The 27713-nt window shown below is 54.6% G+C and overlaps 2 protein-coding genes across 5 annotated transcripts in view; one reads left to right on the forward strand and one right to left on the reverse strand.

Annotated features, from left to right (window-relative positions):
- Positions 1-13469, forward strand: part of TIMP3 (TIMP metallopeptidase inhibitor 3) — a 49632-nt gene extending 36163 nt beyond the window's left edge. Inside the window, 4 exon segments of the mRNA NM_001195682.1 lie at positions 5777-5859; positions 11926-12037; positions 12400-12521; positions 13272-13469. Of these exon segments, the coding sequence (NP_001182611.1) occupies positions 5777-5859; positions 11926-12037; positions 12400-12521; positions 13272-13469 (515 nt within the window).
- The window catches only part of SYN3 (synapsin III), a 455954-nt gene that overhangs the window by 279158 nt on the left and 149083 nt on the right, over positions 1-27713 (reverse strand). For all 4 annotated transcript variants that reach the window (XM_070051328.1, XM_008257067.3, XM_017341626.3 and 1 more), the window contains 2 exon segments: positions 22549-22705; positions 18879-18968 (listed from right to left, as the gene is read on the reverse strand). In XM_070051328.1, coding sequence (XP_069907429.1) covers positions 18879-18968; positions 22549-22705 — 247 coding nt within the window.

Consider the following 27713-nt stretch of genomic DNA (forward strand, 5'->3'; position numbering starts at 1 on the left):
GGAGACTCAGGTCATCCCGAGAAGCTGCTGAGGGCGGGGTGCGTCGCCTGTGATTTATACGATGGCCGAGGTGACAGTGGCAGCCAGCCAGCGACTTTTTCCATACCTGTGCTTCATTCTGCTGTGTCCTGGCCGCCACTCCGGGGGTTTCTTGAGCTGACCTTTCAGTCCTGAGTCATTAGAGGGAGTTTTTGGGGTCTGGAGTTGTGTGACCCCCCCCTGGTCTCCGCCCTCCGCCTTTAATTCCCACTGCGTCCCTTCCTGCAGCCTGGACATCATCAAAGCGTCCCCAGAGAGGCCGTGGACGCTGCAGGTCCCCTGGGGCTGAGGCAAGGCTGAAGGCCTGGAATATTCTGGGGGCCCTCTTGCTGTGCCCCTCTCAGGGAGACTCCACAGTAGGCACAGTCAGCAAGGGCTGTCTGGCTTCCCAGGCTGCAGAGCGCCCCTTGAGATAAACACGGCCTCAGCAAATTCACCAGCCTGCTGAACCCCAGAGCCTCGGGGCGGTGAAAACCCGTGGGATCGCGGTGTGGGCTGGCTTCTGAGGTTCTGTTCCCTCCCACGAAGCCCATGCTGCTGAGGCTAGGCTGGCAAGCAGATGAGGTCTTGTTGCATTACAGTGGACTCTTACTGCTGAGCAGAGGTCGCGTGCACGCACGCATGTGTGTGTGTGACACTGGGAAGGGTGTGGCGGGGTGAAGGGCATGGAGGACTTGTTGAGAACTCACCAGGGGTCTTCCCTGTGAGCACCCTCGTCCTGGGCCCCCGCAGTCATGACAGTGGGTGTGAGGAGTGCAGTGAATCTGTGAACTACTCTCCAGTTGGTGCGGGTCCCTCGCCAAGGTTTTTAGGGACCTCCCCCACTCCTCTTTCCACTGGGATGCAAAACGAGCTGCACTCGGGGTACCCGATCTCGTTTCCCTAGCTGGGCCATGGGGACAGGGCTAGGCGAGGATGGAGTGGACGACTCGCACATGTGCATGGTGGTCTCCATGTACTCCAGCTCCCTTCTTTCCCCCCCAGGTGCACTGAGGGGATGCGACACAATGCAAAGGACCTGACAGGAATGAGCGGGTGGGCAGCCTCTGCTGTCTGTGCACAGCTACAAGGCAGCTGCCCAGGTGGACGGGAAGAGGGGATCTCATAGCACGCTCTGGGCCGGCCTCCCTCTGTAGGGTCTCTGGCTTCCTGCCTTTGCCATCTCAGAGCATGCAGCCCAGAAAGACACATCAGGTCACTACGAGGGGAGCTTATTACTGACATCTGTCTTTTTTCATGTGTGTGATGCTTTCGGGGGCAACAGCGCTCTAACACTCCCAGAACCTTGTCTTCTAAACCCAAGCCCCCAAAAGAAAAGCAAGCCCCTGGTTCGGGCTGTTGTTGGCCACAATCCGGCCTGCTGGAAGCCCCTCAGAAGGAAGGCCCCTTCCCTGGGCGTGAACTGTGACTCCCCTGCCAGCCAGGTGTGCCTGACTTACCCTAGCTGTCTTCCTAAAGCCGGCACAATCACTGCCCAGGGCCTGCACGGAGACAGGAAGGCAGATTGTGTGCTGTGGGGAGGGGCGGGGCTAGATGGCTGAATCAGCCCCTACAAGATGGAGAGCAACTGTACTGCTCCAGGCAGATGCAAGCAAATTCAAAGAAGGGCTCCTTGATCCCCACGTCAGTAAAATCGGCACACAGATACTCGACCTTGTAGCCTGCGGTCGGGGGAAAGCCCAAGCGCCAGGCTGGGGTAGAAAGGTCTGGATTTGCTGGACGTTGCTGGCTGGGGGACGGCTGGGGGACAGCCGGGGGCAGCTCCAGGCTGTCTTGTCCCCTCTGAACAAGCTGATGGACAGCAGATGTGCAGCCTGGGGAGAGGCCCCAGGGAGGGGACGGGAGGTGGAATCCTGTTTGCCCTGCAGAATTTCCACTCAAAGCGTGTGCTGCTCATGGCTGGTGACACAGGGCCATGTGGAGTGGAGATTGGAGGAGACTTCGTACGGAGCGCAGGATGGGGACGGAATCCCGATGCCTCAGCTTGGCAGAGCTGTCTTCATGCATGACTGTGCCGAGTTACCTTTTAGAAGGGGTGTGCTTTGCTCACCTTGATTTTGCAAACTCTTACTAATCTTTCCCCCAAAGATATTAAGGAAAGAAAAGTACCGCTTTAGAGAATCGCACAGACCCTTAGGCGTGCGTTGTATTTATAGATCTGCGTGCCAGCTACATAAACACACATGTGCTGGTGAGTTTCTTCCCAGCTACTTTTAACTCCAACTGCTGTTTCCTCCGGGCCTGATTAAGCCTCTGGGTTCCTTTGGACCGCCACACCCCCAGGAGCTCAGAGAGAAGCTCCAAGGGGGAAAGACGGGCTCAGCGGTGGAGACGGAGGGTGAGCCTCTTCCCTCCCCCGCTGCTGGCTGGTGCTCCTGCACCCCGGCCCTCCATCCTCTGGCCGTGAACTTGGGAGCCTCACTTCCCTGCTGGACTGTAATCTGGGGCAGCAGGAGATGGGCTGCTTCTCGCTGCCCTCCCCTCCAGGAGCCAGGCCCGGTGTTCCGGACCCCAACCCAGTGCACACCCATGGTGGCTTCGCTGCGGGAGAATGCTGGGTGGATGGCATGCAGGCTGCTTTCCAGCACGAACGGGAAGAGAGGAGGGTGCCGTGCCCGGCCCGGCCACATGAAGGCAGAGGGAATGGCCAAACCTGCCGCCAGCACCAAATCGGGAAAAGCCTTCTGCTGTTGCTGGAAAACCAGGTGCTGCCGCCACCTCCCTTGTTCCCTGTCGTCCGCCCTGGGCCAGCACATGCCTCAGGCGATCCCTTCCTGCCACACAGGAAAACACAAAGTAGCTCACATTTGACTGGAGGAGGGCACACTGAAGCAAATAAGGACGCATTAACCCGCAAACCCAACAGGTGGACTCAGGGCCGGCCAGCAGTTTTATTTGGGAAGGACTTCACAGATCCACCTTGGAGAGCAGACGTGGCTTAATTTTAGCTGAGTGGAGTTTTGTTCCTGTAAGGAAAACACTGGTGTGGCCTCTACACCGTGCCACCCCTTGGTCCCGGGCATCAAGTCCTGTAGCTGGTCCTGGTCATCCCCCTTGGGTAAGGCATGGGACACGTACCCGTGATGGATGGAGTAGGTGCAACCCACCTAAAACCCCCCAATAGCCTTGTTCCGACCACCTCTTTATGCCCTAGGAAATTCTGTAGGACTGGGATATTTCAAGCTTGCATTTCTGGTCACCCTTGGGAGAGGCTGCCAGGCCTTGCAATGTATGGGAGGTGCCTGGCCAGGCTCTAGGACAGGTGAACAGCAGCGGGAATCATGGAACAGTGAGAGCAAACCCGTGGGCGGGCCTGTCCGCCCGCCCACTCTCCTTGGTGCTTGTCAACCCTCATAGCAACTCCGCACAGTGTTATCATCACTCTGATTTTGTAGCCGAGGACTCTGAGAGTCACAGAGGTTTAGCGACTGGCCCTCCAATGCGACACCACTTGGCTGTTCTAATAGCATCAAGAGCGTCCGTTGTCGCCAGGGAGAAGCATGTGGCCAAGAAAGCCAGACAGAATCAGGAGGAAAGAGCGCTGCTGAAGCCACACAGCGATGGTGGAGCTCGGGCCCCACCAAGGCTTCCTGACCGCACAACGTACTCTGCTCACACTCTAGGATCCGCAGTCGAAAGGGTTCCAAGCTCAGGCTGTTTGGGGGTAAGGCAGGAGTTGGCTGATTGTCTAGAGAAGCTTCCAGAAGTACCCGGCTGCATGGGGGACGTCTGATATGACATGTCTACTTCAAGTCACTTTGGGGCCAAGGGAGGGGCGATGTTGCCATTCAAAGGAATCCCTCTGCCTTCCCCTGCTGAGGTCAAGAGCCACGCCCTAGTGTACCTGCAGGGTTAAAGTGGCAGAAGGCGAGGCCAAGTCATCAGGGAGAATCCGTAGTTGGCAGATGGGCAGACAGCGCGGCGGCTGGGCTGTCAGAACCTGCCTGTGGGGTTTGCAGGGAGGAAATGGCCCCCGGGGGCCCCCGAGACGCTGGCCGCCTGCCGGGGTTGCTGTTGCAAAGCCAGCGCCAGAGGTGGCTACACCGCCATGAGCGAGTTCGGCTGGGATCGTGCCAACCTCTCGTTCTGACGGAAGACTTGGAAGCGGCCCCTCGCTGCCTCCGAGGCTGAGCTGCCTCGGCTCAGCTGCGGACTTTGCCAGCGGCCTCCCCGTTTGGCCACTCCTGGCAGAGAGGGTCTGGAGGGGCAGTGGGTTCATCTGAGCTCTGACCTCCTGTCTCCCTGGCAGGGCGGGCTCCAAGCTCCCTTGGCGAGGGACAGGGCAGAATCCAGGAAGGAGGGGGAACTGGTGGTGCCTCGTAAAGATCTTTTTTATTTTTAAAGGAGATGAGAATTTAGGAATAAAAGTGGGGCACCCCAGTGGGGAAGGATAATGGAATTAGCAGAATGGGTGTGCGCGTGCGTGAGAGAGAGAGAGACAGAGAGAAAGAGGTTTTCTGCCTTCACAGACATTGCCTGGGCTCCGCACAAGTCGAGGGAGGAGTTGTTACAGGACCTCACAACAGGCAGAATGCAATATGCGACTCCTAGCACCTCACAGGCAAACCCACTCCGTTCCCAGCCCCCGGCCTGAGAGCACCCAGCCCATTGATGGAGGTGTTGTTGGCCGCTATGGCAGGGCCTCCCATCCCCCTCCTGCTGCCCCGTGCCTGGTTGTTGGCTGACTTTTTCTTGGGCAGAGCTGAGGGAAGCCCCTCTCTGCAGTCTGTTTTCGGGAGCTGTCTGTGTGTCCTGCCTCGGGCCGGTTTTCCAAACTCTGAATCTTCAGATCACGAAGAAGAGAAGATACAGCCTCCTACAAATGTGGGCAGGCCCCCTCTAGCTAGTGCATTCCCTCCCCCCCCCTCCCCCGCCCCGTGTTGGGTGAACACCTCCCCTGCAGCCCTGCACTCTGGGTGATTTTCTTACCCACAGTCAGCTCGTGTCTACCGAGAAAGTCCTTTCCACCAGACCTCGCAGTGGGAGATTTCACAAGCTCTTTTGTTTCATCTCCTTCTGACACCCCGACGTGGGTGGAGTCACACCCTCTGGGCAGATGAAAACATGGAGGGGGCAGGAGGACGTGGCTTCCCTTCTCTGTCAGTTTCCTTATCTAACTTCTAATACTGTTCTGTAAGGCAGTGGCGAGGAGTAAACATTCCATGTTCTTCTGCATTCCCTTTTTGGCTGTAGTAGTGGTGATGCCGATGATGTTAATTAGGTCTGCCTGACCTAGTGTGAGAGAATGCATGTTTCACACGTGCCATCTTGCCAGCGCTACCATTACAAGTCCTGCTCTATAGGTGAAGAACTGGTGAGAAACTGTTATTTGCCTGTGGTCACAACAGCCAGGCTGGGATTGCAACTCTTGGGTCTGGCTGGTGAGCCCAACTCCCCACTACTCCCTCTTGCACTGCACCTCACTGGGCTGGATTAGAACACATCCCTTGTTATCTACGGCTGGGTGCAGGGGCGCTGAGGGCCCAGGAGGGCGGTGAGCGTAGCCTCGGAACCTCCGAGGCAGGCGATTGTGAACTAACTCGGCTGCTGCTGCTTTCTCTGCATCTCCCTCTCGGCCAGCGTCTCTCCGAATGGTCAGTGTTCTAGTGGAGTTGGTACAAAGGTAAAAATGCGACCCCAGGCTGCCATGGGGCGAGCATGCGCACCCCCGGGTGCTACCCCAATGTGGTTCCGCCCTTCGTAACCCCACCCCCTCTCTGTCTTGCTCTCTCTGCAGTGATCCGGGCCAAGGTGGTGGGGAAGAAGCTGGTGAAGGAAGGGCCCTTCGGCACGATGGTCTACACCGTCAAGCAGATGAAGGTAAGTGGGCTGCTCAGCCGACTTCAGCGGGGTTCTGGGTTTCTGCCAGAAGGGCCCTGGCTAGGGGAGGCAACGTGGGGTGGAACCGGCGTGGGTGTCTTCTCGGCATCGGAGCCCCAGCCCTTCCGCCCTGCTGAGGTGGCAGAGAGAGATGGGCAGGGAGGGAGCGGTGGCTGCTTCCCCCCAGAGCCGGTGCAGGTGCAGGTGCTCAGAGGCCCGTGGAGCTGAGAGCCGGAGCCAGACAGCAGAGGGCTTTGTGACTCGGGAATTGTGGGCTCGCGTCGCTGCCCGCCTCTGCATGCTCGTATTCTCCGCTGAGAAGTGAGGGAGCTGGACCGCAGGCTGCCCCTGGGCTCTGACTTTCTGGGACTCAACCATGCCGACAGGTCTTGGGCAGCTGTTGAGGATACAACTTGGCCGTAGCCCCTCAGAGCTCTACACTGAGCCTGTGTGGATCCCAGGAGCCGCGTCCCGATGCAGGAACCGCTCCCTTTTCTGCTACTTCCCCAGCTCGGCTCGTCGTCTTGCCTGCCAGTGAGTTAGGAAGATGCTTCAGGAATGTTACTATCATTAAGACTATCACGGAGGGGCCGGCGCCGTGGCTCACTTGGTTAATCCTCCACCTGTGGCACCGGCATCCCATATGGGCACCGGGTTCTGGTCCTGGTTGCTCCTCTTCCAGTCCAGCTCTCTGCTGTGGCCCGAGGAGGGCAGTGGGGGATGGCCCAAGTGCTTGGGCCCTGCACCTGCGTGGGAGACCAGGAGGAAGCACTTGGCTCCTGGCTTCGGATCGGCATAGCTCTGGCCGTGTTGGCCATTTGTGGGGTGAACCAATGGAAGGAAGACCTTTCTCTCTGTCTCTCTCTCTCACATAGCCTATTGACCTTGTCCCTCTCTGTGGGCCTCAGTTTTGCCATCTGTGAACAGGGCAGGGATGGACGTGGTGTCCTTAAAAAGCCCTTCCAGCCCTGGCATTCTTGGTGGCCGGGAGCTGGTGGTGGATCCTGGAAAGGGTGATGGGGGCCTCCAGAACCTCGAGTAACTCAGCAACTGACCCATCACCCTGCTTTTGTAAGCACCTCCCCACGTGCAGAGCTCAGGGCCAGGACCCGAGGCACCCATGGGGAAGACACAGGTCCTGCCTTGGGGGAACAGCAGTAAGGACAGGAGACAAGAGCCAAGTGCCTAAGCACCGGCCGCAGGGCACTCCTTTCACCTGTTGGCACCCCAAGCAGGCACTGGGGTGGGAGCCCACAGGCCTGAGAACCCCCACCTCCCAGGCATTAACCCTAATGCTCAGGGAGACCTGAGTAGGGGCAGCACACGGCCCCCAGCATGGAACCGCCAGGCCTTGTTCTGCCTGAGGCCTGAGGCTGGGCGTACGAATTTCACGGAACCTGTTGCTTTGGATTCGATTTTGGAAACATCCACAGCCTTCTGGTTATGTAATGTCCACAGTCAGCCCTGGCCAGTTGCCCTTGGCTGCCTAAGCTTGGTCATGAGACCGGCTTATGTCTTCAGACGGCCCTGGGGAGAGACGAGGGGGCGGAGGTGGGGAACCAGCAAGAGCAACAACAGCCCCCCCAAACTCCCCTGTGCACCGCTGGCGGCGGAGGGCCACGGCACACCAGCCCAAGGCGTGTTTGCTGTCCACTCTGTGGCCAGCAGAGAGCCGCGAGGGGAGGGGCTTGCAGGCAGCAGTTCCGGGGTTGGCTCGGTTTCTGCTACCTGCAGGGCCTGGAGACCAGGGTAGCAAGTGTGTCCATTCCCCCTGTGCTGGTGCCAGGCCATCAGCTTCAGAGCACAACACCCCCCACCCCCCACTTCCGGGCTGGGGGACCCTGGCATTGCATTCCACATGCGCCTCCTAGGTTCAGGGTGTCAGGTGCTGGGTGTGAGATGTAGAAGCCTTCCTTTGACCTCTGACAGGGACTCAAAGGGAAAATGATGGCTGTGCCGTCACAGGTGAAGACAGATTCCCTGTTCAAGTGGAGGCTGCAGGATCCTCTCCCGATCTTGGGCTCTTAACGAGACTCTTCCAATCTGCCTTTCTGTCCTTAATCCCAGGTCTCTTGGGCCTTTTATTGCCTCCTGAGAGCTGTATGAGGATCCCTGGAGAGGCTGCCCGATTCTGCTGGCCTGTAGGTAGCAGCCTGGCTTGCTCTCCTGCCACTTCTGATCCCCCTCCTTCGCAATGCTTAGCCCTGTGCGACAGGCTGAGCGTGCAAAGATAGGCCTCGGTACCCTTGATTAAAAACTCCGCACAAGTCCCATCCGCTGAGTGCCAGGCACTCTGCCAAGCCTTTGCAGAGATCAGTTCATGCCAGCTTGGGGGATGAGATGGGTTACCCTGAATTTTACAGGTGAGGTCGCTGAGACCTGGAAGGTTATTTAAGAAACTGGCCCAGATCATGTGGCTGGAGGGTGGAGCCAAGCTAAAGGCTGATTCTGAAACACTCTGGGGGTGCCCCCCCACTCCACTGGTGTGGGGTTTTGCCAGGGGAGAGAGAGAGAGGAGGCTGCTTGTGTGTGTGTTGGTTTGCCACCCAGCTATGTAGCTTCTGACCCACGACATCCTGGAAAGGGTGTATCAGAAAAATCTTTGCAGGAGGGGAGGCGGGGAGGCCAGCCCGGCCAGGCTGTGGGAGTTTTGGCACCCGTCCCCCGGTGGCTTTGTTCTCGCGGATTAAAGTCTATCCCGGAGAGGCAGACGAGGAAGCGAGCGCTCCCTGAGAGCAGGGCCAGGGGAGCTGGGAAGAACGTGAGAACCCAAGCTGCCTGGCTGACCTCTGATGAAAGGCAGGCTGACCCCGCCCATCTGCTGACTCCAGAGCACTGAATCTGGCTCTCGGGCACACCTTGAGCAGCCAGAGCCCCGCGGTGTGTGGGTGAGGGGGTGTGGGCCGTCAGAATGTTGCGGCAGCTGACTGCAAACCCAAACTTGGAGCTTAGCGGGGGACTCAGGCCCTGGACTGCGTCGCACATGCGAGTTTCCAGAACCGGCAGCTCTAACCTGCAGGGGCCTTATCTCCCACTGGGCCCATGAGAAAGTGGCTGCTTTGCCAGGAGCTGTGTTTGTGTAGCGGGAGCCTGCTCTCAGGCAGCCTGCAGGGGACATGGTGTCCCAGCTGGACCCGGAGCGTCCCTGGGGACTCCGGCTGGTCATGTGTTTTGCACGTCCTGACTGTGGGCGGGACGAGCCTGTTTGGCCCTCGACGACTTCCTTGGGTGGTTTGTCTGATACGGGCAGCCCGAGGGGACTCCTCTTCCCAGTGCCCATGACTCTGTCTGGTTCAAGACTCTCCTGGAGCCCTTGGCAGAAAGCGACTCCACTTTGGCTGAGACTGCCTGGGCTGGACGGGCAAGCCCGTGCACGTGGTGTATCAGTTGGGTTCCTACCGTCTGCAAACCTCGGCTGCCTGGTATGTCAGCAAGCTTTAAGGGCAGGTTCCGTGAGCCAGTGATGGACAGCAGCGTCCAGAACCCTGGTCCTCAGCAGGTGCGTGAGAAACATCAGACGGAACCGTGGCCTGCCCTGCTGTCTACGTAGCGCGAGGAAATGTGCAGCTGTCCCCAGATGTCTTACACGACCCCCAGGGGCACTAAGTTCTCAGCACCTTAGATACTCCCAGAGAAACGACCCAGAAGCCTGCAGGGTACAGCTGGGAAAGACGTGCTTATGACAGAGACTCTGAGGCGCCTTCAGCTGCTTTGGCTGAGAGATGAAGCTGGGAAATGACCCTAGGACGTCGCTAGGAAGAATAGGACCAGACCCTTCCCGCATGAGCTGTTTTTAAGCTGACTTTGGCTGACTGCTCTGTGCTAGGTGCTCCTCTAAGTCATTTAATTCTCCCAGAAACACTGGATGAAGTGCATGCCCTGCCCCACTGTGCGGATGAAGAAACTGAGGTCTAAAGGGCTTAAGGCACTTCCCAAGTGGCTAACAGGTGCAGAGCAGAGTTCAGATTCTGGAACCAGAATTCAGGGTTGATCTAGACAGGGGCTCGAGTCTCGCCCCTAAAGCAGAGCAGTGACTGACGCAGGAAGAGATGAACTCTCAAGGGGGCTGGGCTCGTGATGCTGGTTGGATTAGGTGACCTTGAACGTCCTTCCCAGTTCTGGAGGACACGGTCAACCCACTGGATACCAGGAACCTTCAGGACCCTGTGCCCCCTCACCCTGCTGGTAGAGGAGTTTGTTAAAGTGATTCTGCTTCTGTATTGGGAGAGAGAGGACTGTTGGGAAGCAAAGTGAATGAGTACAGTCTACCTTAACCGAGATTCTGTGTGCATGGATCCACTCATGCCAGCTTGCTGAATGAGATGGGTTACCCTGAATTTTACAGGGGAGGTAGCCAGTTATTTAATAAGTAGCCCAGATCATACAGGCATACAGGAGCCAAGCCAGAAGCAATGTTAAATACAGGTTCCTTCACGCCTAAAAGCAGCAGAGGTGCCAAACTGGTTTTTGCCATCTGCATTCTTATGGAGCCGTTAAAATCACTGACCCTAAGCAGGGCTAGAGTCTCGCCAACGAGGCCCTCAAAGGGGAAGACGGGTGCAGAAGGAGCCAACTTCCGATTGGCTGGCCTGAGTGCAAACGTTTGCCAGCCTTTAGGCAGTATCTGCATCCAACCAAGGAGTTGTTCGGCACAGGAATTTCGGGGAGTTTTTCGAGCGCGGGGCTGGAGGAAGAGGGCAGTGGGACGCAGCGCACATGGGGCACGGCTGGCCCCATGTGGAGGGCACCTCCCCAGCGCATGTGAACAATGGTGCCCCTTCCACAAGGCGCAGGCTCCCAGGCTGGGGCCAACAGGCTGCTTTGTGATCCGAAAGGCCCTCGTGGCTTAGAAGCCAGGGAGAAAGCCCCAGCCCCTCTGGCTGAATGGGAGGCATTTAGATGAGCCGCCAATGAGGTGATGTCTGCCTTTGTATTAATTACCATAAGCAAATTAATCACGCATGCCAGCAACTAAAGCGGAGAGACACTGTCCTATTGTGAAATCCTGGGACAGGCCCAGAGACCACCCCATCCCACTCTGGCTGGCTCACTGCGGTAGCACCATTGCCCTAGCCCGGGTAACCCTCATGGGCTACATTCAGCCTCTATGGAGTTCACCTGTGATAAAGATGGCCCAGGCAGCAGATACGGCCCCAGCTGCAGCAGAGGCCTTGGCCAGGCACTTCCCAGGCTGCAGCTGGTGGGGGTTGGGGGTGGGGTGGGGTGGTGGTGGATGGGGCATGGACTCCAGCAGTGGATCCCAGCCCTGCCATTACTGACTGTGTGGCTTTAACAGATCGCGTGGCTTTAACAGATCGCATAGCCTGCCCGTGCCTCTGGCTTCTCTTCTGTGAAATGGGCATGGCAGTACCTACCTCTCAGCGTTATCACGGGCGATGAAATGGGTTAATATTAGAGCAGGGTTTCCTTCACCAGGGTTCCACAGGACATCTGGGGACCAGGCATTACTTTGCTCTGGGGGCTGCCCTGTTAGGACAGCCCAAGATGTCTCCAAACTGCCGCCTCCAATTGACAACCACCAGCGTTAGATTGCTTGATACCTGACCCTGTTTATCTACAACGATTTCAGATGCTTCAACTTGATGGCTATGAAGTGCTTACTTAAAAACGTGTGGATTTCTGGATGCATGATTAGGTGCTGCCTCTGGGGCTCAGGAACTCTAAAAGCATAGAGAATCCCTAGCCCAAGTTCAAAGTTCGGCAGCCGGACTGTGCATTTCTGAGTTCTCATGGGTGAAGAGCCTACGGGCACCTAGTGAGAAGGCTTTTGTGCACAGGGGGGTGTCCCAGGGCATCATGGGTGCTGGCTGGCTGTGCTCAGGGATGGACAAAGAGCCCTATGCACAGTACCTTGGCCAGATTGGGCCGAGGAGTGAGTAGCTGGAACAGTGTTGTGGGGTGACTGGAAGGGAGAGTGCTGGATAGGGAGGTTTTCCTGGCCCCTCTCGGGGTGTACAGGGTGGTGGCCAGCAAGGGGGACCAAGCGGCAGCTTTGGTCCTCGCTGGCCCGCGGCCCTCCGCTCACCATGCTCCTTCTGCCCACAGATGTACCGAGGCTTCACCAAGATGCCCCACGTGCAGTACATCCACACGGAAGCCTCTGAGAGTCTCTGTGGCCTGAAGCTGGAGGTCAACAAGTACCAGTACCTGCTGACAGGTAACGGGCAGATAGGGCGAGGTTGGCCTGGCTGTGGTGTGGACGCTGGCCAGTGTGTAGACAGCTGTGAGGAGCTGCCAGTGATGAGTCCCTCTTGGCCTGCCCAGGGCTAAGTGTGTGAGGCTGGGCCTGGGACCTTGGCTAAATCACCTGACCTCTCTGACCTTCATTATCCTGGTCTGGAAAATGGGGCTGTAGTCTGGCCTACAGCCATCGGGGATGATGAAATCAAATCATGGTTTCGAGAAGTCACAAGCACAGCACCTACCCTTCCCAGGCACACGGCTGATGTACATTCTTCCCCTTGGGCTGGGCCCTGGACGAACACCTCCCCCTGCCTGACCTCCTCATCCCTCCCACAGGCCGTGTCTATGATGGCAAGGTATACACGGGGCTGTGCAACTTCGTGGAGCGGTGGGACCAGCTCACCCTCTCCCAGCGCAAGGGGCTGAACTATCGCTACCACCTGGGCTGTAACTGCAAGGTAAGCTGGGGGGGGGGGGTAGGAGGTGCTGGGCTGGGGGGGGCAGGAGGGGCAGGTCCGAGCAGTGTTGCTAAGGCAGCGTGGAAGGTGAGGGAAGAACGCCTCGTGCTGTCACCTGTGGCCTCCAGGGGCCACGTGGTCCCTAATGGACTCCCCCTGGCAGCTGACTCGTTGGTGGCCTCCTCCCCAGGTGGCTATGCTGCAGGGGCCTGTCTTCAGCCAGGCTAAAGCGTAGCTTTCCTGCTGTGAGTGGCGGGGGAGAGGGGCCTCCAAGCTCCCCAGTGTGCTTGTCATTGCGTAAGGGTACCCCCATGTTCCACATGAAGAATGAGAAGCTCGGACACCTTCAGGAACTCGCGTTGGGTCCCACAGCTCACTGAGCCTGCTTTCCAGCCCAGGGCAGCTGGACCCCACAGTGTGTGCTCTCAGCTTTGTAGTCCCTCGATTCTCGGCACCAGCTGGGGGAAGGACAGACCCCCTTGTGGGTCTGCTTCCCCGGCTCATGAGCCGCGTGGCTTCGAGCAAGTAGCTTAACCTTTCTAAGCCCCTCTTTCTTCCTCTGCAGGAAAGAGGGTAAAACTGGGGCGAGCATTAAAGGGCAGTCACATAGAACATCAGGTATACAGCAGGTGCTCAATAAACACAAGCTGCTGGTGGTTATATTATCATCATTGCTAAGGGGCTGTGGTCGCAGGGGAGGGCCTGGGCCACGCAGGCGCAGTCCAACTGTTGGCTGGGGTCTGATTGCAGATCAAGTCCTGCTACTACCTGCCCTGCTTCGTGACCTCCAAGAATGAGTGCCTTTGGACCGACATGCTCTCCAACTTCGGCTACCCCGGCTACCAGTCCAAACACTATGCCTGCATCCGGCAAAAGGGCGGCTACTGCAGCTGGTACCGGGGCTGGGGCTCCCCGGACAAGACGACCATCAACGCCACCGACCCCTGAGCGCCAGACCCTGCTCCACCTCTCTTCCCTCCCCACCCACTGAGCTTTCCTCGGACACTAACTCTTCCCAGACGGTGACAATGAAATTAGTGCCTGTTTTCTCGCAAATTTAGCACTTCGAACACTTAAAGAAAAAAAAGAAAATCTATACTGTCATGGATTGATTTGGAACTCGTCTCCTGGCCCCACCCCCTCCCCTTCGTTTAGGCTTTGACCTCACCCATGTCCACCTGGGAATTCTGGTACCATGCCAGCATACGCCTCTTCTTCGTGATAATATAATCTCTATTTTTTTAGGAAAACAGAAATCGAAAAACTATCCCATCCAGGCATTGTCATACCTGCTCCTCTCTTATCTTCCCCATCTCCCAAACCCCCCCCCCCCCCAGCACACAAAGGACACAGACATGGAAGTTTCTGGAAGGTCAACTGTTTCAGGATCAGGTAGGGCTGAGGTGCATGTATGTTCCAGCCAGACTGTGTCTGTCTGTGTCTGCACGCAAGAGTGAGGGAGGGCAGGAAGAGAGGGAGAGAGGACACAGATGCACAGAGCTGCCCCCCCCGCCCCGGCCCGGTGATGCTCGGGCTGGCCAGATGTTTGAGTCTGAAGCCAGCAGCCAGGTCTGCAGCACAGCACTTTGTCAGAAGACAGGAGGGGACAAAGGCTCGGGAGCCAGACAGAGATCAATGTCTTTGCCGTCCCTGCCTCTCGCGAGAGTTCCTCCTGGAAATCTCTTTGGTAGACTGGGCTGGGGGCTTGCCTTCATGTAAATGGGACAAATACACACCCCAGACGCTATTCACAGTTAGAGCCCCAGAGGTGTGGGTTGAGAATACTATTTCCAAAGTAGTGCTTAGCTCACCTAGGGGATGTGTTTGTACACGCCTTGGCATATACCCACATGGGACATAAGCTAATTTTTTTATAGGACACAGAATTCTGTTCAATGCTGTTAAATACGCCAGTAGTTTAATCTCTCATTGTTGCTTGTTTGAAGAAAATCATGACATTCCAAGTTGACATTTATTAAAATCTGAACACCCTCTTTTCCCCATTCCTGGCCTCCTCTGGCCTCTGTCCCTCTGCTAGGCAACCACCGTGCTGGCGTGGCTGGGGCGGCAGGTGACACTGGGGGCTGGGGGCCTGGGCACAGGAGGGAGAGCTGCTGAGGGTCTTGCCCTGGCTAGATGGCTGCCCACCCCCCACCCCCGTCCCAGCGCCCGAGGTCCTTACCTTGTGGAATTAAAAACTGAGGGGGTTACCCGGGAAGCCTGGCTCTGTATGCAGCTGGAGAGGGCTTTTATTGTGCTCTTTGAAATAAAACTATAATATAAATTCTCCTATGAAATAAGATCATTTTTAGTGTTGGAAGTGAGATGCCGAGCTTAGGTGATAACGTGTATCTCTTACGGAGGTGGGGCTGGTGGGAAGGGGACGTTTAACGTGATTGCTGTCTCTCTCTCTCGCCAGATTATGAATATGTATCCTCTATTAGCATTTGTATCTTCAGTTCATTCCACTTTAGGAAACAGCTGCCAATTGAAACAGGAGCAAAGAAAAGTAGGCAATAGGTCATAGTGTTTTGCGCATGCGCGCGCGCATACACCATACACGGACACACACACACACACACACACAGGCCCAGGCAAGGTGCTTGACAGATGCCCACGGCGGGGGAAGGCAGTGCGTTTGTTGGATGTCCTTGGGATCAATTTCCTCAAGCTGGGCACTTCCCCTTTTGGCCACGCCATGTAGCAGAGGGGAGACAGGAGGCCCAGCCCTTGCCAGGGGAGAACAGTGGAGCTGAGGTTACCAGACTGACGGGGGAGGCCCTAGGTTTGGGGTTTTGGGATTGTCTGTGTTTCCACCTCAAAGGCTTGCAAGGCAGAGCCCCTGAGCCACCCCACGTGAGTGCCTTCCTGCAAGTGGACGTCAGCATCTCCTGGGTGAGGCGCCTGGCCGTGCTGGGTCCCCGCTGGGCTCACCCCCTCTCTCACCGGGAGGGCCCTGGGGTAAGGCCTGAGCAGGGGGCACAGCCCCTTCTGCTAGGCCCCGGTGGGGAGACCCTGGGCACAGAGGGCGGTTTTTGAGCTTTCTATAAGCTATAGCTTTGTTTCTTTCACCTGTTCACTTACTGTATAATTTAAAGTCATTTATGTAGCTGAGAGACACTTCTGTATTTCAATCATATTGTGAACGTTTTATTTTGCTAAATCTTGTGTCATGTGTAGGCTGTAATATGTGTCCATTGTGTTTAAGAGAAAAAAAACAATGAAACCCACATGCCGCCATTTTCCTGAATCAAATTCTACAGTAGAACGGAGGGTAAAAGACATCTACTGGGCAGGCAGCTAGACTGGCAGAGCAGAGGGAAGAGAAGGAAGTGGCCACCGAGCCTCCTGGAGCGGCAAGGAGGCGGCCCCTCCGCATGCGTGCTTGTTCTGGGTCAACTGGCCCCGGGGAGGCCGCTTCACTCCCAGCCCCCTTATCCCGCCAAGTGCAAAGCCATGATTTCTCCCAAAAATAAAAACCTAAGGCCCACGGGAGCTACGCTTCCAAGTTTGCATTGCCTCCTCTGTGCCTTCCAATCAAGGCAACCCCAGGCCCGGTTCTTGCCCTCTCGGGCAAGCCCAAGGCCAGGGAAGGTGCCGCTAGGGGACTCCCTGAGCTCCACGGTAGCCACGCCCGCCCACGAGCACCGTTCTTCACACCACAGACCGTGGACAGGAAAGGAACTTACTGGAACTACTCTGTCCAGGAGAGACGTTGGCCCCTAGGAGACAACTCCCTTCCCTGTCCCATGCCTTCCCCTTCCTCTTGTGCAAGGCGGTTGACAGTGTAGAGGACCCCAAGGTGGCACCCACGTGTTTGGTTCCTGGATATCTAAATAAAAATCTTGCCAGAGTATTTTTTTTAATCATAGAGAAACATGTAAAACAAAGTGGGGGAAGACAGAGGTGATGCCTATCACCAATGTCAAGGCTGGCTCTTTGGAGATAAGAGAACTTAGAATGGTTCATGCTTTGGGGGTGGGGCTTTAGATTGTCCTGACTCCTCCTACCCCCAGCCCCTTGCCAACCTTTCTCCTTAGCCAGTCTGCTGCCCTGCAACCCAGAAGTGATGGAGAGAAACCAACCAGAGAAAGCCCTGTCTGGAAGGAATGTATTTGTTGCTAAATTTTGTAGCACTGTTTACAGTTTTCCTCCATGTTATTTATGAATTTTATATTCCGTGAATGTATATTGTCTTATAATGTTGCATAATGTTCACTTTTTATAGTGTGTCCTTTATTCTAAACAGTAAATTGGTTTTATTTCTATCACACACCTACTGTCTCTTGACTTCTGTGTCCCAACTGCCAGGGGAGGGGGTGGGAGAGGCGTGGTTTACATAGACGTCAGAGGGACCTGGGAGTCTCTCCTGCCTGTCCCAACTCCAGGCCTATGCACATGCCCTCCTTCCAGCCATTTCTGCAACTTGGGCCCCAGTCCTTTTCATTGGTGGGGGTGGGGTGAGAGGTGCCCTAGATTCCCCGCCAGCTGCGAATCCAGCCTGGCCTTGGCTCCCTCACGCGGTGGCCGGGGTTCTCCCTCGATCCACGGAATCTGGACCTCTGTTTTGTCACCTGTGAGTGGCACAGGCTGCCCACATGGAGGCCCTGACACAGCACACCTTGTTTTCTACCTCAGACTCTCAACCTGGTGCAGGTGGGAGGACACGCAGAGCCTGCCAACAGCCGTCCTGCCTGTCAACTGCCTGTTTGAAATTCCAACTGTGGCTTGGCCTGGGTGGGAATCCCAAGAACTCATGAGGCCCCATGACAGCTGGGGAGCTCCTCCCAGGGCTTACGGCTATGCCTGTCACCCACAATGATGGAGCTTTCACCCCACCACTGACAGCGTTCCATGTTAGCGCGTTTGCCCCTGTTGGAAAGTTTCTCCACTCCCTCACCCCAGGCACAGCACCTTAGACACGGAATCGCACGGCATCTCAACAACCAGATGAGTTTGTTCTGTGATTTTCATCCACGTCACAACCCCAGACCTAGCTAGTGGACAGAACTGGGGTTCCAGCTCTGCCTGGTTTGATGACAAACCCTGAATTTTCTCCACTGTTTTCATACATTGTTGGAACACGCCGGGTCTCACACATGTCCCCTTATCCCAGCCAACACACCCTGGATTCTGTGACTCACAGGATCTGATACACAGGAAAGACTCTCAATGGAAAACCTTTGCCTGCTTGGACTGCTTCCCATCCAGAGCCTGCAGTCCAACAAGCAGGGTTGTCCAGCTCAACAGAATGAGCTTGGGATTCTACAAACATGCCACGGTCTCCGGCTGGGACTATGGGATATGGCATGAATTATCCTGTTCCCCAAGATTCACCTTCCCTGCAAGGCCATTCATAGCATCACGATCCTGCATTCCTGTGTCCAGATTAAGAAGACCATGCCAAGATGGCCGCTGGCAATCAAGCATCACTCAGGAATGACTTCAAAATCCACCAGAGCCTGCCTGGCAACAGGCTGTGATTGGATGGCTTCAGATACTGCCCGGCAACAGGCTGTGATTGGTTAGGGCATAAACCGCCCCTTGAATGGATTGGCTGCCTTGGCTATATAAGCTGCTGTACCAACTGAAATAAATGAGTCTGTGGGCTGCTCACCTCTGGCCCACTTTCACACGACTCCCAGGGTCTGTGTGGTGATTCCACGCCTCTTGCCCCCACCATGCTCCTCCTTTCAGAACGAATCCACAGCAGCATCAGACCACCAACCATGCAAGCAGGCACGTCACGGGCTGTTTCCAGCAGCCCAGAACCCCAGCCCCCAGATTCTTCCAGCTGTGGATGGAGAACTCGCCACTACATTCAAAGAGATGTTAACCTCTCCCAGCCAGGTGCCCTCCAAAGCAGAGGCTACACACGTACTCTGAGTTAAGTCCCAGCTGCTTCCCAGAGACAACTGCAGTGTATTCAAAAGTCGGACACACAGGACACTGCCCTTCAACAGCCAATGCAAAAACCAAAACATCATTGCTTTTCTTAAAAAACCAGAGTTGAAACCACGTCCCAGAAAGAGCTCAAGTGAAATAACATCCCACCTTGAAAACACTTTCCAGCTCTCTCATCAAGCTCTGGCTCCAGCATGCTAGACCAAGCTGTCCCCTGATTTGATCAAAGCTGCCAAGATCCCAGGGATCGCATGGCCCAGCTCTTGCCATTTCCCCTTCTGCTGGAGAGACGGCTCTTCCCTTAGGAAAGCCAGGCACTCCCACAGGACCAGTTAGAGCCCCGCTGGTCAGGGAGGGGCCCGGGGCCTACCTCCTCTGTCCGAAGGGAATGAAGACACTGCCATCCGCATTCGTTCACAACATGACAACAACAAAGTAAAAACGGGCACTCACCATTGGCTTGTGGTTGGGAAAAAACGTTTGCTCCACCAGCGGGAACTTCTCAGGGCCCAAGGAGTGAAAGATCTTAATGAGCTGAGAGAACTAGGACAGGAGAGAGGGGGACATTCATTAATCAACCACATAACCACCCAGGGTGGCCAAACACCCCCACTCGACCCTAACTTGCATCCACCCTTTCTGCTCTGGGTCCCGGTGGCTGTCTCCTGCCTATCGGACAGGGGCCTGGACAGTGACCCCTTTCCATCATTCAGTTGCATCAGATCCTCCATTCATTCAAGACCTAGTGAGGAGGCAGAACACGGGGCTTAGCCAGCCTGAACTAAATGAGCACTACCTCCATGCTCAGCACTTCACACAGCACCACCTGCTGACATTCAGGCTGTCTCTCTGCCTCCGCCTGCCTCTCCAGCGAGGCAACGCCACATAGGAGTTTATGGGGCAGGCTCTGGATGTGGCCTCCCTGAGTTCAAGTTCTTGCTCTGCCCCTTACTAGCTGTGTATCCTGGGAAGTCATTCATTTATAAATTGGAGATGGTGATAGAGACCCTCTGTGCAAGGATTGCTGGAAGGATACACCATGTTCAGAGCAGGTCCCGGTCCCCAGGAGCACCTGCACATGAGGCATTTTTACTGTTGACCAATGCTGTCTCTGCTTTTACATCTCTTCCTTATTTCCAACAGTGCAAGCCACGTCCCTTCCCACGGTGCTCCTCCTGCACCACCGCTTCCTTGCTTGGCCACTAGTTGGTCAGCTGTTGTCTCGAGAGCTCCATCACCCTACAGCACCCCACAGGGCTCACTCTGTGCCTGGCTCTGTGCCTGTGCATTGGTCGGCTTTGGGTTACAACAGCAAAATACCTGACAGGAGCTAACTTTATCATGAAAAATGGTTTACTCTGGCTCACGGCTTTGGAGGGTAGAGATTGGGCTGCGCCATAGGTCTGGTGTCTGGTGAGAGAGCAGTGGTTGGCAATGGCGGAGCCCTTGCTTGAGAAGGACCACATGGCGAGCCAGGAAGCAGAGTGGAGCCAAATCTTACTCAGTCCACAGCAGCTTGGTTATTAGGATAACAAGCTGAATATGGCAGGCCAGCCTGAGAAAAAAGACCACCTGTAGTACGAGGTCAAGGTACCAATGTCTCGCTTTTGAGGGGGTGGCATGGGGAGTCTGGGGGTCAAGAAAGGGACGAAGTGGGGGTCAGGAAGATTTCCTGGAACAGAAGATATGAGAAGGAGGAAGGGCACAACAGGTGTGCAGCAAGATGACTGTATACTGGAGCCCCCCAGTGGTTGCCATGGTTGCAGCCTCAAGGGCAGGGGACAGTGAGAGAGGAGGGGGAACCAGGGGCCGTGCAGGCCAGACCCAGGAGGAGAAGGCAAAGTGCTGTTGGACACAGGCAGGGAAGAGCCAGTTAGGTTCTGATCCAGAGGAAAGAAAGAAGCTGCGATCTGTGGTTGAATGTGGCTGCCCAGTGGCTAGAATGGGGGCCGAGTCGTGTGTCAGACTGACGTGGGGGTAACTCAGCGCTGAGATCCCAGACAGAGAGGATGGTGAACTCAGGACTGTCAGCAGCAGCTCGAGACTGGCTTGTGCAGGTGTAGCACAACACGGGGTCAATCCGGAAGGTCTGTAAGACCTCCGAGATTCGGGAAAGGGGAGGAGGGCTGAGCCCCTTGTATGATGCAGAAGGAAACTGGGGTCCAGAGAGGAAGGGTAACCATTCACAAAGTCCATGGGATTCAGGGAGGCCCAGCTCCACCACTCACTAGTAGCTATGGGGGTCTCAACGTCCACACTTGTACAATGGGGCTTCGAAAAGTTCATGGGAAATAGAATTAAAATTTAAATTCATTTTGGTGCAAAAATTTTTTGAATCACAGGCCCATGAGGAATCAGCAAAAAAGTTGATGGAAATGTGCTTTAGGAAAAAATAATATGCTTAGATTTCAGATTTTTTTTAATAAGGATAAATTCATCTTTTCATGCTCATAAACTCCTTGAAGCACCCTCATACAGATTCGCAATACTGCTTGTGGTGTCAGAGAATTCCACCAATGTGCACGTTAAGGCCTGCATGCAGAGTGCATGCTGAGTGCTGACCAATGTCCTAGCGACCATTACTACAGCTATGTGGAAGAGCAAGGGGGCGGGGCTCCAGTGCTGTTTAGGACCCTTTCCTAATAGTGGCATTTGAATCTTGGACGCCATAGGCCAAAACACTCCGTAGGGTAGCATGAGGAAGAGACCAGGGCCATGGCAGTAGTGGTAAACACTGTCCATATCTATTTGATTCGTGCATGTAATCTTGCAAAAACCCCTGTGGGCCGACTCTGCATGGACTTGTTCTGGGGCCAGGGGCCATGAGAATGATCACTGTTTATTGACTGTGTGTTTTGCACCAGCCAGCACTGTAGAAACTTTACCTGTATTAACGCATCACCCCACCAGGAAGGCCCTATAATTATCATTGTTTTCCAAATAAGGAAGCTGCAAATGTTCAGAGAGGTCAAGGAGGTTGCCCGAGCCTGTGCTGTTCATGAGTGTGGGAGCCTGTGCCCGAGAGGTCTGCCCCAAGCCCCTGCTCTCAAAAGGGACCCTACACCACCAGGTGACAGAGTAAAGCCAGGGGGAGCTGGGGGCCGTAGCCATCACAGGGCGCATTCTACATCCTACCCGGACAACCTCTGTGTTCCCTGAGCCCCCTTCCTCCTCCGATTCCCCCATGGCACTTATCACAGGACACAGCACATATCCGGCGTGGTTATTAACGCACTGCAGGTGCCCCGGCTCGATAGAATGCAGGCTCCACGAGACATGGACTGCAGTCTGATTTCTCAGTGCTCTGGGCCTGGGACTGAGGACGGCACCTGGAACACAGCAAGTGCCCCGGACGTATTTGCTGCATGAACTAATGCGTCACTTCTAGTACAAGAGAGATCACACACAGATGAATGGATGGAGCCATTCTAGGGGGAGATAGGTACTGGGGGGGGAAAATAACGCAGCCTAAGGGACTTGGGAGGATTTGGGGGAATGGAGGGGGGAATTTAGTGAAAACTTCTCTTATGGGTAACACAATGGAAACTCAGATAAATGAAATTAATGAATAAAAGCAGGGAAAAATCAAGTCTTGGGGGTTGGAGATAGATTGGTTCAATCTCTGGCTGCACCACCCCCTGGCTGCACGACCCTGGGCAAGCTCCTTAACCACCCTGCACCTGGGCCTCTCTGCAGACACGGGAGTGATGCTCCCTTCACAGACCACACCAGCAGCAGAGTTTTCAGGTACACAGTCAGTGCTCAATAAATGCTGCTTGTTGTTAACAATAATGATGATATGAAAACAGAATGTTAGCAAAAATGGTAAGAGCCCTTATTATGGTGCTATTATGTTATGTTACCACAATACTGTCTAATAATGTTCTAACACTGAATACTTTGTATGGTTTTAACAATACTCTCTCTTGTAGTATGCTACTATGTAACATTTGTTGGGCAGCAATTCCAAGAAAAGATTGAGACCAAGTTGCCTATGCAGTTACTTAAATAAGATTTGTTTCCCTCCCGGGGAATCCAAGACTGGGGAATGGGCCCAGTTGGGGCTGGAAGGCCACCCACTGCCTCCCAGTTCCCTGCAGGCCAGAGCCTGGCTGTCACCTACCACCCAGGGCTTGCTGCAGAAGTTGTAGACAGAGTAGAGGGAGTTGACGGCGGGCAGCCCTCCGTACTGCAGGCCGATGACCAGGCTGCGGTAGTCTTCGCCCAGGGCCATGCTGTAGGCGTGCTGGCGGACCAGGATGAAGTCTGGCTTGAAGGATCTGCCGAGAGAGAGGGGTTGACAGCAGCGTCACTACACAGGCGTGGGAGTGGCACAGCAGGGCAGCCCCCGCTTGCCGGCACAGCACTGGCCACGTGTGGTGTGGTCACTGCCCAGGGGGAGCTCTCAGCTCAGACTGGAGGCTGGAGACTGGCAGGGGTGGGGAGGAGGAGGGTCAGAGGCAAACACGGCCACCAACCATAAAGTGGGGGCCTGAAAACACCAAGTACTTCCTTACGCTTTCCTAAGTCTATTCCTTCCCTTCCCTTCCCTTCCCTTCATTCATTCATTTATTTATTTGACACATAGACAGTGAGAGAGAGAGACAGACAGAAAGATCTTCCTTCTGTTGGTTCACCCCCTAAATGGCTGCCATGGCCAGAGCTACGCCAATCCAAAGCCAGGAGCCAGGCACTTCCTACTGGTCTCCCATGCAGGTGCAGGGCCCAAGCACCTGGGCCATCCTCCACTGCCCTCCTGGGCCACAGCAGAGAGCTGGACTGGAAGAGGAGCAACCGGGACTAGAACCCAGCACCCATATGGGATGCCGGTGCCACAGTAAGCCAAGTAAGCCATGGTGCCGGCCCCCCTAAGTCTATTTTCTAAATTCTCGACATGGATCATGTATTTTCTTTGCAATCAGGGGGAAAAATAACCACAGATATCAATAACTCAGTGAATTGACTGGGATGAACAGTCATGCGGGAGCTTAATACAGCACCCACGTGCTTGTGGTGATGCTGGTATAAACAAGCCCACTCCTGGGCTGCCCGTCTTACCCACATATGGCACAATTATGTGCAATGATGTCCAACACATAACACGAGGACTACACCTCTTATCATGAGCTAAAAGACTAATCCCTCTATTTGTAAAAGAACAGGTTTAGCATGACATGGTACGTTGCATTGTGCTGTCAGCTGCATTTTGTACTTAGGTCATCTCTGAACTTCATCAAGAGGCCAAGTTGAGGGCTGGTGTTGCGGTGTAGTGGGTTTAACCATGGCCAGTGATGCTGGTGTCCCTATGAGTGCCAGCTACAGCTCTGGCTGCTCCACTTCTAATCCAGCTCCTCGCTGCTAATGCACCTGGGAAAGCAGCAGAAGATGGCCTAAGCACCTGGGCCCCTGCTACCCGTGTGGGAGACCAGGATGGAATTCCTGGCTCCTGGCTTTAGCCTGGCCCAGACCTGACAGTGATGGCCATTTGCAGGAGTGAGCCAGCAGTTGGAAGATCTTTCTTTCTGCCTTTACATAAATATAGAAATAAGTACAATTATTAGAAGAATTCATGTTGAATTGTTGATCTAGATGGTCTAGGTATGTGGAGGCCCACTCCATGATGTTTCTACAATGATGAAATCAGCTAACGTCGCAATCTCAGAACGCATCTCATTGTTAAGCGACAGAGGACTGTATTTCCCCATTGCACAGATGAGAACACCAGAGCCCCAAGGAGTAATGAACTCCCCTGAGTCACCAAGCCAGGGAGCAGCAGAGCTGCCCTTGAACTCGGGGCTTCCAGCTCCAAGTCCACGTCTTTTACGCCAACACGCGGCTCCAGCCAGAGTCACACTGCCATCACCCCAAAGATTTCTAGGCTCACAAGCTTCTAAGCCACACAACAAAATTCAGCCCCACCGCAGGCCTGAGGCTCCCACTCAGATGGGCATACCTAATTCATTTGTCACTTAATTTCAGATAAACTGTGTGTCTTCAATGCAAAGGCGAATTAAAGTAACTCTCAAAGGGCAGCAATTTACCTCAACTGAAGACAGAAGGAACGAATGTGGGGCAGGCGCAGATGTTCTGAGTGAGCGTCACCGTACACCGCGGTGCCTGTCACCATGATGACACAGGAGCGGAAACAGGGGTGGGGGGATGGATGATGTACGGGGACATTGCCTCTCCTCTCACTGTCGCAGGAAATGGCCAGGGTCTTCGAAGCTGAGTTGTAACTTGCTGCGAGGGGCCCCCTTAGACCACGGCACCTCCTCATGTGTGTGGTTCAGAGGGAGCTCATGCCCCCTCAGTCATTCAGATCACTCCGTGGTTAGGGCAAGCGCCAGAATCTTGGGAAGCAAGCAAGCAGGTGGAAGAAGGGGTGAAGGGGGAGCAAGTCTGCGCTTCTGAGAGGCACTCGCTGGCACGACCAGCATCCACATCAATATAACCACTTGCCCTTGTACATTGTTTAAAAAGCAGTCTATGTTACATGGAGGAAAAAAAGTGCTTGGAATAAACAAAGACCCATGGTTTTTGAATGTGGGGAAAATCCTTCACTGCAAACTTTGATCCTATGAACATAACATATATATATATATATGGATATAATATGCACTCATAACTGACTTCACACTTTCTATTATGGTTTTGTCATCTTCCACATAACATTGCAATGTAAGCATTTGCCTTCATATGAAATTATCTTCAAAAATAGAATATCTAACAGTTACATGATAGTCCACTGAAGTACATGATGAAGTCCACAGCTTACTCTTATCAAGTAGGCTGTTTACCATATTATACACGCGTATCTCTTGGCACACAAATCAATGCCATTATTTTCCAATATTTCACTAAGATTTCAAGAACCAGGATTAAGGATTAAAGGGTATGAACTTTTCTTAAGATACTCCCAAAAAAGTGCCCATTTAAAAATTTCTGCCTTTCATCAACTGCCTATGAGACCGTCCATCTCACTGCAGCTGCACTGGCATTGTAGCTTTTGCAAACCAGATTTTGCAGCTTGCTAAGGATCTGCCTCCATAAGACAACTCATATCTCACTACTGTGTTAGCTTGAACTCTCCTGAGGCTGGCATATAACCCTCTGCATTTTCTTTTCTGTAAAAGTCTGCTCATATCTTTTGCTGGTTTTAAAAATGGGGCTTTGCTGTTTCCCCACCGATATAAACTTAAGGAAGCTGACCTTTTTCACATGTGACCATGTTTTCCCTAGATGCCTGCTTGCCTCTTTGGGGGTGGGGGAGGGTGGCAGTTAAAGGCTCTGAGGCTCAGAAGGCCTCCTGGCCTTGTTCTGACACCCAGACACCTGCTCCTCCCTGGATGTGTGGCTCCCTGGATGTGTGGATGTGTGACAGCTGTGACGGCAAAGCAGGTGTCACGGTGGAGATGGCATCACCTTTCCTCATGAAGAAATGCAGAACTCCCAAGAAGGACATGGCCAGGAAGCAGAAAGCAAACCCTAGCTGTCTAAAAAGAGGGTGCCCTTCTAAGACCATCTTCCAAGAGCAGGGCCCCTCCGGCCCCTCCTGGGAGGCCCCTGCTCTGGTCCCTGATAGTTCGGTGCTCTCTCTCCAGGGCTCCTAACACTCACTTCTGAGTCAGATCTTTTTGATTCCTTGAAATTAAAGCAGTGGTCACCTTTTTGTTTTTTAAGGATTTGGGCATCTATCTCAGGATTCCACATGCAAAGGACTCATTCCTCTGGGGCTGGCATTGGTGGTGCAGCAGGTTAAGCTGCTATTTCCAATGTTGGCAGCCCAGGCTGGAGTGTCAGTTAGAGTTCCAGCTGTTCCACTCTGCTCCAGCTCACTGCTAATGCACCTGGGAAAGCAGCAGAAGATGGCCAAAGTCTTTGGGCCCCTGCACCCACACAGGAGACCCAGATGGAGTTCCAGGCTCGTGGCTTTGGCCTGGACCAGCCCTGGCTGTGGAGGCCATTTGAGGAGTGAACCAGGAGATGGAAGATCTGTGTGTGTGTGCGTGTGCGTGTGTGCGTGTGCACGCAGTCCTTTCTCTGTCACTCAGACTTTCAAATAAACAAATGCATATATCTTTAAAAAATCATTCCCTTGCTTACACAAATTTAGCTTCTCAGACAGCAGCTCCTTAGCTCCTTACGAGGGCTGCAAGGCCCCCCGTGGACTGGCCCCTGCCTGCCCGTCTATCCTCACTTCCCATCTCTCTCCACCCCACCCTCACCTCCATGCAACCCACAGGGACCACCTTCCCTTCCTGCAGTCCCTCTCCCGACCTGCGTGTGGGGTGCCTCGGCCCAGCCACCTGTCGTCTCCTCTCCTGAAATTTGCTCCGACCCTCAGAGTGTCCATTTGCTTTCTTCCCAGCTGCTTTCTCCTGTTTATTTAGTTGCTTTTTGTCTCTCTCCCTGAAAAATGTTAGCTCAGTGAGAGTAGGAAATCTGTATTAGATGAAATAGCCCACATTTTAAAACAAAATGTCTCTCTCCCTCTCTCTCCCTCTCTCTCCCTCTCCCTCTCTCTCCCTCTCTCTCCCTCCCTCCTTCCCTACCTCTCCCTCTCTCCTTACCCCTCCCTCCCTCTCCCTCCCCCCCCCCCCCACAGAGTTAATGGCATGGACGCTGGCTGAAGGAGAGGGACCTTTCCTTGTTTGGGGGCCCCAGAGCCCAGAAGGTAACAGGTGGATCTCAGAACTACAGGAGCTGATTTACAAGGAAACTGACAAGCTTGGTATTTACGGAGGTCGGGTTAGCCCTGCCAAGGAGCCTTAAATCCCAGGAAGGTCACGTTGGCCCTCCCGACCTCTTAAGAGTGTCAGATCCAGCGTGCGAGAGAGGAGCACTTTCCACGCATGATACCTCAGGGCAAAGCAGACACGTGCTGCAGCTTGTCCTGTCGTGTATTGCTACCCAGAGTGCATGGGGGTCCTTCCTGGAAGCCTGAGGCACGAGGGGCTTGCAAGGAGCACACAGATATTAGTGACTCTGGCCAGGTGACCTGCAGCGTGCTGTCCCTGCCCTCAAACTCAGCAGCCCAGGTTCCCTGTCACCCGTGACCCCACAGCAGGAGTCCAAGGACATTTCATCAGAAGGTGTCTTGCAGGCCCAGGTGGAGCAAACAGGTGGCTTCCACAGACCTGAGAATCCAGCTGGAACCGGGCACGACCACGGACCGGACAACAGAGCATGCGCACCTGGCCAAAAATGAAGCCCAAATGAACTTTGCCCTGGTTTTAACGCTAAGATCTCTGCCCCAGGAGCAGCTCAGGGCTCATTTCCATTCACACC

Source organism: Oryctolagus cuniculus, chromosome 11 (genome assembly GCF_964237555.1).
Source record: "Oryctolagus cuniculus chromosome 11, mOryCun1.1, whole genome shotgun sequence".
Lineage (NCBI taxonomy): Eukaryota > Metazoa > Chordata > Mammalia > Lagomorpha > Leporidae > Oryctolagus > Oryctolagus cuniculus.